Source organism: Medicago sativa, chromosome 3 (genome assembly GCF_051527215.1).
Source record: "Medicago sativa cultivar Bolivia chromosome 3, Bolivia_mono, whole genome shotgun sequence".
NCBI lineage: Eukaryota > Viridiplantae > Streptophyta > Magnoliopsida > Fabales > Fabaceae > Medicago > Medicago sativa.
The window spans coordinates 14940579-14953162 of NC_140751.1; the positions used below are offsets into that span (position 1 = coordinate 14940579).

At 35.3% G+C, this 12584-nt stretch overlaps 2 protein-coding genes across 2 annotated transcripts in view; one reads left to right on the forward strand and one right to left on the reverse strand.

Annotated features, from left to right (window-relative positions):
* LOC146936010 (uncharacterized) overlaps window positions 1–12584 on the reverse strand; it is a 97873-nt gene that overhangs the window by 325 nt on the left and 84964 nt on the right. Inside the window, exons 11-15 of the mRNA XM_085751040.1 lie at window positions 2403–2535; window positions 1753–1863; window positions 1574–1627; window positions 1299–1345; window positions 473–574 (exon numbers count right to left, since the gene is read on the reverse strand). Coding sequence (XP_085607166.1) covers window positions 473–574; window positions 1299–1345; window positions 1574–1627; window positions 1753–1863; window positions 2403–2535 — 447 coding nt within the window. The remainder of the gene's footprint in view (window positions 1–472; window positions 575–1298; window positions 1346–1573; window positions 1628–1752; window positions 1864–2402; window positions 2536–12584) is intronic.
* Window positions 10937–11578, forward strand: LOC146936011 (uncharacterized). The gene has a single exon (XM_085757356.1). It carries the CDS (start codon window positions 10937–10939, stop codon window positions 11576–11578), a length of 642 nt encoding a protein of 213 aa, XP_085613482.1.

Genomic DNA, 12584 nt, shown 5'->3' on the forward strand with positions numbered 1-12584 from the left:
TTATTTCCTTGTCAAATTAAGCATTTCTAAACTGCAATTTTACCAACAATTTACATTGAATGCTGAAAAAGGTTTGTTACATGAGTCAAACGACGAATCTATAGTGGATGAGTAATAACAAATGCCAAGTGTAATATGGTCTACACTCTTAACAGAATTTGATTTATAATTTATTTTCCTCCACACAGGCAAGCAGTATGTGTAAAATTTGAAGAGGAAAAAAAACCAAGTTTTGTATATATTCAAATATTCCAAAGAAAGCATAGGTTTACAGTTTGTAATGATATTGGACTGAGTCACCTATATAGAGGATTTGCTTCTTCATAATATATATTATGAGATGCTATTTTCTTATATTCTAAGAACTTCAATTTGAAAATTTGGTCGGGTGAGCTTTGCAAATGCAACATAATCTTTTCACAAGTTCAAGAATGGTAAAATTAACACATAAAAGTAGAGGATAGAGTGGAACCTTATCATAATCATCATTGCCAGAATCGCTACTCTCTTCATTTTCCTCTTCATCTTCACTTTCTTCATCTTCTTCTTCCTCCTTTTTATGTTTACCCTCTTTCTGTTATAAAACCAATTACAACTAAGATATATGCCAAAGATCCTTTTCTACGGGAGGAAGGTTATATATATAGACCTTCTGTTACAAAGAGAAAGGGGCAATGGGTAAGGATCCATATCAACTAGCCAATAACAGAAAATACAACAGAAATCGAAACCCAAATAGAAATCTAACTGACAAAATGTAGGTAACAAAACAATATAATTTGAATCTCCATGAAGTTTACTATTCTAGACGAGACGGTAATGATCCTAATGAATAGTTTTGTCAATTGTAGCGCTGTGCTGGTGGCAGTGGCAGCGGTGGAAGATCTTACAATTAACATCAGTAATAAGTGATAACAGTGGGAAGACAGTAATAAACGGAACAGGCACCTCCTGTTATAACATTAAAAATGTGTTGACAGCATAGGTGGTGCCAATGCTAATGGCCATCGTGAAGACAGAAGAAGTGGATGACAACATAGGTTGTCGAAGTGTTAAACTAAGGTTTCTCTATAATGTAATACACCATACATGTGTTGGTCAGATTAATTCAAAATCCAATCCCAAGTCCCGCACAGGATTTAAAAGAATTCAGAAAATCATTGTCACCATATCCATATCTCGTAACACAATGTTACTCAGCAACGCACACTTAATCAGTTAAGGAATCAAAAAATGACTGGAAATGTTAACCCTGTTTTGTTAATGTTAAAAAATAAGGGAAAGAATTGTAGGCATACGTGCTCTTCCAGGAGCTCCTTCTCTAGCAATGCAAGTTTTTTCTCACCTGCCACACAAACATCTTATTAGTTAACAGAGATCCAACTCATAACATAGATAATATCCCATGACAATATAGACTACACCATATGTGCATAGAGTGATCAATACTCAGTACAATGGCAGGTGTGCAATTCCAAAATAGATCCTGCTCTTTCAATTTGAATAACTTACACATATTTGCAGAAAACTAATAGATTAACAAAATAAAAAGAAAAAGATCATATGAAATCACCATATTCTGGGTTCCACTGACGTTTTTTCCGGCTCAGCATCTGCTTAGTTTTACCTGAAATTACCAATTTAGTTCTAAATTATTTGTTGCCAGAAACCTCAAAGGCATAAAGAAAAGTAGAAATATTTTTCCACAAAAAACATAACCATTTCCCGTAAATCCTATTCCATTATTCATACCTGGAACCAACTCCTTAACACATTCGTCGAAAACTAAAACCTGTGGCAGAGAATCACGAGTAAAAATGGTCTTCTTATCAGAAAATCTTTCTACGTGCATCCTTTTGCGCCCTGACAATTAAGCAAGAAAAGCGGGAGGAGCCAGATATTTAGGGACAAATATGGTTCCATATAAGCATTGAAAATATTCTAGATGCAGTATGCATAGCTTTTAATTATGTACATCTGCTCATATTCCAGGAAGTATTTCATTCCTTATGAGTATCGTCAAGCCATGTTAGATATGTTAGACAATAATATATCATGGAATAAATCCTAAATGTGGCTTTCAAATGATTAGGGCGCCACCGTAATAATCTTCCAAAGACATCACCAAATCAATGCCTTCCAGATACAAAACTATCACTAAATTTGTCCAAAGTCATTGTCACCACTCTAATTCTAATTTGGTGATAAATTCTCAACATGGTCAAATTTTAAACTTTGAGGGACTAGTGTGATGACAAGTTTTTGTGGGAAAATATATTATATAGCCATATTCAAATTTTTAGAGGACCAAATTGCGGTTTTCTTTATCACTTTATATTGAAATCAGATTTTGTAATGACCATCTCACAATATATATCATGTAAAGGCAATTGAATCCATACCCTTCAATTCTTCCTTCTCCTTCAAGAAATAAGGAGCCACTTTAAAATATCTATCAAAATCATAACCCCATTCAAGCAACTGTCTCATAGAAGTATCCATTTTTCCGTGTTTAACATCAGGTAAATCAATATCCTGTAGCATCAGATTGATAAAGACAAGCGCATTAAACAGAAAATAGATAATTACAAAGTAGCAATATAAATATAAATACATACTCAGAAAAGAAACTTAGAAACAGTGAACCCTCTTGCTTCATACTAGTTTTAGAGAATGAAGTTGTGAGAATGAACGAGACGGTGGTTTTAGAGAGAGAAAGTGAGAGAAAGGTTGTTTCATACTAGTTTATCCTTAATTCTCTCTCTAGATTCTGAATTTAAACCCAGTTTTGTTTTCATTTGTTTTTGGAGAGTGAGTGATTATTATAATTAAAGAAAGGTGATTATTATTAATAATTAATTAATGAGTCTGTGTATGTATGAATGGATAGTTAGTTGTTAATCAGACCAAAATTGTATGACAAACAAAGACAGAGTAAAGTATTGTTGGACGAACGATCAAATTCATAATGAGTTTGATAACATAGGGTTTTTATGATTTAAACTTGGTGGTGTAATGCTCAATCCATGCAACGTTGTTTATGAGTGTGTGATGAGCAATTCGGCGATGAATCATATTGCATTCATGTAAACAACATTCTCTGTCTAGAATGTTTTGTCCAAACACCAAAAGCAGCCTAGAAGAAAGTGACTCCACATGCATAAAATTGATTGACATTCTCAAAGTTAATGACATCGTTATCAAAAAGGAAAGTAGTTAGATACATAGCCAACATAGACTGAGTTCAACATAACAATCTATTAGAAGGAAAAACATCAAAAATTCATCCGACTCCTAATCATTTTTTCTTAATATCTTCTCAACTCAATTAATTTTGCATCAAGATTCTAACTTCCTATCAAAATAATGCCCTAATATTAAGATACATTTCACCTAGCTGCTGGTATGCCACATCGGAAGCTATACCGTCCATTTCGTTTATCTGCGTTATTGCCACTTCCCTATCCATGGGCTCTATTTCCTCTAGCTGCTCTCTTGCCATTTTGCAATCCATATCCATCAAGCGAAGATGTTGGATCAACTTGTGATATTCATCAAGATTGGTGTGGGAGACACCAAAATCCTTCATCTGAGTCAATAACTCGAGAGCACCATCAAATTTCTCTAGCTCGCAATATCCAACAATGAGTGTATGGTACAGCAAAGTAATGATTAACTTACAATCCTGCTTTTTGGCTTCTTCCAAGATCTTCCTGATATGTAGCATGCCTTTTGAATGTGTCAAACCAAACATAAGAGGATTACAAATGTAAAAACCCATACTTTCCAATAGCATCACCATCTCCAAAACCTGTCCGACTTCCCCAACTTTAACATAGGCAGTAACAATTATACTTATATCGTATATTGAAGGATGTATATACTGTCTGCAATCATTTTAAGGATCAACTGCTTGGCTGTTTCGAAATCTTGAAACCCACACAAGGCTCCGAAAACATGTGTAAAGAGCATGAGTTTAAACAATTTTTCCCGGTCGTCCACTTCCTCAGGGATATCATTCAACATCTTGAAAGCCAAATGTACAGTTTCTTTTTTTAAACATAGCACTTTGATCATATTAAGTGGTAACAACATTCTTAACTTCAGCGGCCAGTTTGGGTTTGTTTTGCGTCTCTCATTTGCAAACGCCATCATAAAGTGGTGAGTGAGAGAGAATCGAATTCGAATGGGGACAAGCGGCTAGGTTTTGTTTTTGTTTGATGTTTGGCTTTCACAGTTACACTATCTATACAGTGTAATGTTCTTAACAATTGAGTTAAACTTACACGATAATCAATTTGTTTTTTAATCAATAATTAAAAAAAAAATTCTATAAAAGAGGGCCAAAGGTCCGTCATCAAATATTTTTAATTAGCTCTATTCTTATTTTATTTTTTTTGTCAAAAGCCCTATTCTTATTTTTGTAAACTATGATACGGTAAACAAAGAGCAAATAGTCACTTTAGTCCCTGGCTCTGCACCTCGTTGTCGTATAGGTCTCTGACTCAGGATTAAATACAAACAAGTCCCTGACTCTACACTTCCGTTATCACTTTAGTCCCTGCCGTTAAAAAAATTTGTTAAGGGTGCGTTTGGTTTGGAAGAGAAATTGTGAAGAGAGAAATAGGTGAGAGAGAGTTTGAGAAGATCAGAGAAGTATGTGAGAAATATAGTTGATTTGATGGGTTGTTTGGTATAAGATAAGATAAAGAGAGAAGAAATAGAGAAGAGAGAAGCATTACTTGTTTTCAAAAGTACTACAATGCCCCTAACCAAATCAATTAGTTATTTTATTTAAATACATTTAGTTAATTAATTCAACTGCTGATTTTAATTAAATAGAATTTATATCCTTTTTATAAAAGAAACAATGGAATATATCTTTTTTTTAAATCAGTAGGAACCTACACTTCCAAAATAGCAAAATAAGGGTATGCACCGTAAAATTCTATAAATTATGAATATGCATACAAAAAATAGCTACGAATGCAAAAAAAAAAAAAAAAACAAATTGGTTACACACGAAAAAAAAAGGCTAACGCTACAATTTTTAAAAAAAAATTACTTCCAGATTTTAAAAAAAAAATAATTTACAACTTTCAGATTAGATAAAGTTGACAGTGGAAAAAGAAAACTAAAATGTCACAAGAGACAAAATTAATTGAATGGACAGAAGGGTATAATAGGAAAATCGAAAAATATTAATACTCTCTCCTGTTTCTTCTCAGTTTTGGGGAGAAAGGTTTTTGTGTGGGACCTATGTGTTTTTAGCCTCTCTTCTCTGTTTCTCTCCAGTTCCAAACAGGGCAACTTCCCTATTTCTCTTCAACTTCTCTCTTCCTGTACTCTCTCTTCTCTATTTCTACTCTACCAAACACAGTGTAAGTGATGATGTGGCATGTAACACCCCGTTTTCCCAACATAAAAATTTCTTAAATAAAATCAGAGTTTTTCATCATAAAACGGAATGTCACATTTCTTAAAAATCGTAAATGGAATAAATAATAATTTATCCTTCAAAAATATAAGAACATAATCATTTAAATCTCGCAGCGGAAATATTTCAACATCATAAATAGTCTTAGGCACGCAGGCCTCATCATAAAAATCTCATAAAATCATTGTTCATCATTTATTTCATGAAAATTCAAAGCAATACGTAAGGAACAGAAAACTGTAGCAAAATCCCCATCCCGTTACGTATCATAGCACCTAAGACACACTTGTGAGGAGTCCACCCACGACCGCAACTAATCTTAGTTACCTGCAAGTTACCCATACGAAGAGCAACATTTTCAAGCAGAAGGGGTGAGATTTCTCAAACAATAATATTAAGCTCATAAATCATAAATTACATTTAACAACATATACATCATATAATTCATTAATTATATCTAACAACTTAATTTCTTTAACTAATATCATTAATCTTCTTATATTGGTCATGAAACTATCATAATACTAATTATAAACTACTTCATATATAATCACTTACTAATCTTAACATCATCATATAACATCAAATAATAGTCACCAACAATCATCACATAGCATCAATATTAATCACAAACGTCACCACATTTCATCAAACATTATTTATAAGCATCAACATCTAACATCAAATATAATCATTCGTCTTCATTCATCATAGCGCTTCATTAATAACTTATCAACTTGACATCTTAACAACTTGACAACTTGACATCGTAACAACTTCGACTCGACTATGCAACTTCTACTTCTCGAATCATCTTAAAACATCTTAGACATCTTCAATATGCATGTGGTACCACCAGGGCATTAAGCCCCCTTCGCTAAGGTCATATTTGGACCTGTCGGGCATTAAGCCCCCATCGCTAAGGTCATAGAGAACCTGTCGGGCATTAAGCCCCCATCGCTAAGGTCATAAAGAACCTGTCGGGCATTAAGCCCCCATCGCTGACTATGCAACAACACAACTCTAAATGCAACAACTTGGACAACGACGTGAGCATCTTATACAATTCCATTAAAATGGACAACTTCTTAAATTCCTGCAATTTAGACCGACACTTACAACTTTATGACATTAATGGTCAACAGCAGCAAACAGCAACAAGTGCAGCATATAACCACTCTTATATAACACATCGTCATTTAATAACATCACTATATAATCATCTTCAATTATCACATCAATTTCACAATCATTGCATAATTCATAAATTGCACATCATTAAATAACACATCAGTTTCTCATTATCAAATCAATCACAAATTACACTTAATCAAATAATTCATCAATTACTCTTCGATAAATAACTCATCAATTACACAATGTCAAATATCACATCTTAAAAGCACACATCTTAAAATAGCACATCTTTATATAGCACATCTTAAAATATTTAATCAATTCAATTCGTCATAATTATTTACGATGATCTAAATAATTCGATATATTATATATATTTAAAATATCACACCAGACAAGAACTAAAATAGGTCAGCACATAATGAATCAAGTATATTCTAAATCAAAAATTAGATTTATAAAGCCTACAATCACGTTCTGTTATTGTATCTCAGCTCTAGAATCTCCATACATAGATTGCAAAACTCAGGTATCACGTAATAAGAAACAAAATCAGAATTTTCAATTTCAAAAGATAAGCTCTCTGGATCTTTACGGTTCATAATCATCTTAACTAGAAAGCATTGTCAAAGAAAAAGAGTATGACTTCAAATATTTGATCTTTACACATGAAATAACTCTATACACAATAGATTAAGGCAATATCTTTATACATGAAATAACTCTATACACAATAGATTAAGGCAATAAGGTGCACAAGTCGTATTTTTATAGTGCATGTGTGATGAACGAACATAAAATCATGCTGCCTTGGCTAATAACTAAGCAATTAATTTTGCAATTATATAGTCCGCAAGTTTTAAACAGAAGCACATATATTAGCACAGTAAAGATCAAGATTAATAAATAAACACTTCACTACCCATATGATCATACAACCCTAATTTCTCATAATCTCACAAACTCATCCTAAAGCATGTTAGATGCAATCTAATGATCTACAGACTTAATATTAGTGAAAGATAGTCTCACCCTTACCTTAGATTGTTTTTCTGAAATCAAAAGCAGCGTTTTTCGTTCCTAGGGTTCTCTCTCTCTGAGTTCTCCTCTTTCTTCCCTTCTCTCTTGTTCTCCTCCTTTCCAAAAAGCGGTTTAACGTAAAACTCTTTCTAACCTAAGCTTCTCTATTTATAATACTAAAATATTCCTCCCAAATCTATTTAGGCCCAACAACTTACTCTTCTTTCTATTCTAACCTCCAATTCTACTTACACTAATAATTCTCATATTCTAATAAATAATTGAATAATGCCACATAATAAAATACTAACACCTCATATAAATAAAATAAATCACATAAATAGACTCTAACTTAATAAAAATAATTAAATAAAAGGAGGGCGTTACACCACTACCAATTGAGCTACTAGCTCAATTGGTAGTGGGAATGCATTGAAGTGGTACTTATCCCCAGGTACTAGGTTCGATTCCCACGGGAGGCAAAAACACTAGTATGGTGAGAGGGCTAGTGATTAAGCTTGTGAGTAACAGTGCAGTGCGGTGGGTGCAGTGCCTTGCGAGGGGCCCACCGGGCTGTTACATGGCACGCTGACAAGGAGTATGACGTGTCACATGTGTAACGCCCACTTTTTCATAATTAATATTTAAGTGATTTATGGCTTTTTTATTAGAATATTATGTGAATTATTATATATATATATATATATATATATATTGGTAGAAGATATGTTAATAATATAAGTATTTTCTTAAGTGGGGGAGAAATATTGTTATTAGTAGAAATAATTAAATTATTAGGGGAAAGAGTAAGTTGTGGTGAGAAGAGCAATTAGGGAAAGAATAAAAGTCTGTAATTGGGAGAGAAAATTAGAACGCGTACAACAGAGAAAAGAAGAGAGAAAGAAGAGAAGTCAGAGAGAACCCTAAAGAACGAAGAACGCGGCTGCTGGATTTCAGAATCATAATCTAAGGTAAGGGTGAGACTAACTCTCATTATTAACAAGTTTTGATTCGTAGAAGTGGTCAATTGTTGTAGGTTTAAGGGATTGGGATTAGGTCAAAAATCATTAAAAGTGGAAGAATTAAGTGGATTTTGAAGTAGGTTGATGTAGACAGGTGTTAATTAGTAATAGAAAACGTTTAGATGTTTATTAGTGATGAATTTAGAGGGCTGGGAAGTGAAATTCGTGTGCTAAGATGAGAAATGAGAGCTGCGACAGAACCCTGTTCTGTCATCGCTCGCAGCTGCGAGCGATCCTACTTGCAACTGCGAGTAACCCCCCTTAGCTCGCAACTGCGAGCAATGTTGTACGCAACTGCGAGTTAGTGCAGTACAGACCTGATGTGGTGCGAAATTGTGTCTTTTCGCCCGTTCCTCTGATGAGTTAGTTTCTTACGTTTAAATTATAGATGATGTTGCTAATTACGATGTTCCAGTGATGCTGTTTTGATGTAATGAACTGATGTGGATCATTTGTTAATTAATTTAACATTAAAAATGAAGATTGTTGCATTTAGAGTCGAGTTGTTGCATAGTCGGCGATGGGGGCTTAATGCCTGACAGGTTCTTATGACCTTAGCGATGGGGACTTAATGCCCGACGGTCCAAATATGACCTTAGCGATGGGGGCTTAATGCCCTGGTGGTACCACATGCATGTTGTTGTTGTCTAAGTTGTTGTTGATGTTGTTGTTGCATTGTAGAGTCATCATAACTAAAAATAAATGATGAATGCTGTGATGGTGTTGCTGTTTTGATGCTGTTGTTGCTGTCCCATTAATTATAATGATGTAAATGGAGTGAATTAAGATGAATATGTTACCCTTGAATAACTATGAAGTTGTGGATCACTTAACCTCGTTAAATGATGATTAAATGATGATATTAATGTTAGATATATGATGTTGGTTATCTTTTATGAATCATTATTTGTTTTTAATGAATGTGAAATCTCACCCCTTCTGCGTATATGTTGCCTCGACCGTGGGTAATGTGCAGGTAATAAAGACTAGCTGTGTTCGTGAGTAGACTCCTCACTTCGTGTCGTCTAGGATGCTCTGATACGTAACGGGATGGGGGTGTCTGATGATTGTTTTCCTTGTTACGTATTTTATTTAATAAATGTTGAACATTTTATGAAGACTATTTGAGATGTTAAGTTGTGGCCTTTTATGCCAAGATTTTATGTGACGTTGCGAACTAAATTTCGGCTGCATTTGATTATTGAATTTTATAAAGACAGGTTGCTTAAATAAATAGTATTTTCCCATTATTATATTTGTTGTTAAATGATGTATTGATATATGTGATGCTCCGTTATGTTGATGAACTCTGATAATTTTAATGAAATTTTTAAGTTGGGAAAACGGGGTGTTACAATTGGTATCAGAGCAGGTCGGTCCGTCCGGCCAAGTAGTGAGTCAAGTTGTGTCATTTTAGCAATTGGAATTGCTTGAACAGTTCAGAGACTTGAGTTTGGTTTGCGAGATGTCGCCAAGGAGTGTGAAATTGGGGATGTTAAAGATCAACAATGAATTTCTGGATAGTATTAGAGAGGCGCAGAAAGTAGATGTGAAGTTGGTGGATTTAATGGTTGCAACCGATCGTGCTGTAGACAGTGACTTTAAGGTTGATGACCAAGGAGTGTTGAGGTTTCGAGGAAGAATTTGTATTCCTGATAATGATGAGATGAAGAAGATGATCCTTGAAGAAGGCCATAGAAGCAGTTTGAGTATTCATCTAGGAGCTGCTAAAATGTATCAAGATTTGAAGAAAAAGTTTTGGTGGTCAGGTTTGAAGCGCGACGTGGCACAATTTGTGTATGCATGTTTGACTTGTCAGAAGTCAAAAGTTGAGCATCAGAAACCTGCTGGGTTATTGACACCGCTAGAGATTCCGGAATGGAAATGGGATAGTATATCCATGGATTTTGTGACAAGTTTGCCGAATACCAACAAAGGGAATGACGCAATTTGGGTGATCGTAGATAGATTGACGAAGTCGGCTCATTTCATTCCGATTAATATTACTTTTCCTGTGTCCCAGTTAGCAGAGATTTATGTTAGAGATGTCGTGAGGCTACATGGTGTCCCATCAAGCATTGTGTCGGATAGAGACCCGAGGTTTACATCGAGGTTCTGGAAGAGTTTGCATGAGGCCTTGGGCACTAATTTGAAGTTAAGTTCAGCATACCACCCGCAGACGGATGGACAATCGGAAAGGACAATTCAGTCGCTGGAAGATTTATTGAAAGTTTGTGTGCTTGAGCAAGATGGAACTTGGGATAGTTATCTACCTCTGATAGAGTTCACGTACAACAACAGTTACCATGCTAGTGTTGGAATGGCACCCTTCGAAGCATTGTATGGTCGGAGATGCAGAACTCCGTTGTGTTGGTTTGAATCCGGTGAGAGTGTGGTATTGGGACCAGAGATTGTCCAACAGACTACTGAGAAGGTGAAGTTAATCAGAGAAAAGATGAAAGAATCACAGGATAGACAGAAAAGTTATCATGATAAGCGCAGGAAGGATCTTGAGTTTCAAGAAGGAGACCATGTGTTTTTGAGAGTCACTCCGGTGACGGGTGTTGGACGTGCATTGAAGTCAAAGAAGTTGACTCCGAGGTTTATTGGCCCGTATCAGATTTCAGAAAGGGTCGGAACGGTTGCTTATAGGGTGGGTTTGCCACCACATCTTTCGAACTTGCATGATGTGTTTCATGTATCGCAACTTCGGAAGTATGTGCCGGATCCATCCCATGTGATTCCAAGAGATGATGTGCAGGTAAGGGATAACCTTACAATCGAGACCCTACCGGTGAGAATAGAGGATAGAGAAGTGAAGAGGCTTAGAGGCAAGGAGATACCTCTTGTGAAGGTTGTTTGGGAAGGAGCAGCCGGTGAAAGTTTGAGTTGGGAGTTGGAGAGTAAGATGCGGGAATCTTACCCAGAGTTGTTTGAACAAGGTACGTTTACGAGGACGTAAATATTCTAAGTGGGGGAGAGTTGTAACGCCCACTTTTTCATAATTAATATTTAAGTGATTTATGGCTTTTTTATTAGAATATTATGTGAATTAATATATATATATTGGTAGAAGATATGTTAATAATATAAGTATTTTCTTAAGTGGGGGAGAAATATTGTTATTAGCAGAAATAATTAAATTATTAGGGGAAAGAGTAAGTTGTGGTGAGAAGAGCAATTAGGGAAAGAATAAAAGTCTGTAATTGGGAGAGAAAATTAGAACGCGTACAACAGAGAAAAGAAGAGAGAAAGAAGAGAAGTCAGAGAGAACCCTAAAGAACGAAGAACGCGGCTGCTGGATTTCAGAATCATAATCTAAGGTAAGGGTGAGACTAACTCTCATTATTAACAAGTTTTGATTCGTAGAAGTGGTCAATTGTTGTAGGTTTAAGGGATTGGGATTAGGTCAAAAATCATTAAAAGTGGAAGAATTAAGTGGATTTTGAAGTAGGTTGATGTAGACAGATGTTAATTAGTAATAGAAAACGTTTAGATGTTGATTAGTGATGAATTTAGAGGGCTGGGAAGTGAAATTCGTGTGCTGAGATGAGAAATGAGAGCTGCGACAGAACCCTGTTCTGTCATCGCTCGCAGCTGCGAGCGATCCTACTTGCAACTGCGAGTAACCCCCCTTGGCTTGCAACTGCGAGCAATGTTGTACGCAACTGCGAGTTAGTGCAGTACAGACCTGATGTGGTGCGAAATTGTGTCTTTTCGCCCGTTCCTTTGATGAGTTAGTTTCTTATGTTTAAATTATAGATGATGTTGCTAATTACGATGTTCCAGTGATGTTGTTTTGATGTAATGAACTGATGTGGATCATTTGTTAATTAATTTAACATTAAAAATGAAGATTGTTGCATTTAGAGTCGAGTTGTTGCATAGTCGGCGATGGGGGCTTAATGCCTGACAGGTTCTTATGACCTTAGCGATGGGGACTTAATGCCCGACGGTCCAAATATGAC

Coding starts and splice junctions, on each gene's coding strand:
- LOC146936011 (XM_085757356.1), top strand. CDS start 10,937: ATGGCACCCTTCGAAGCATTGTATGGTCGGAGATGCAGAACTCCGTTG.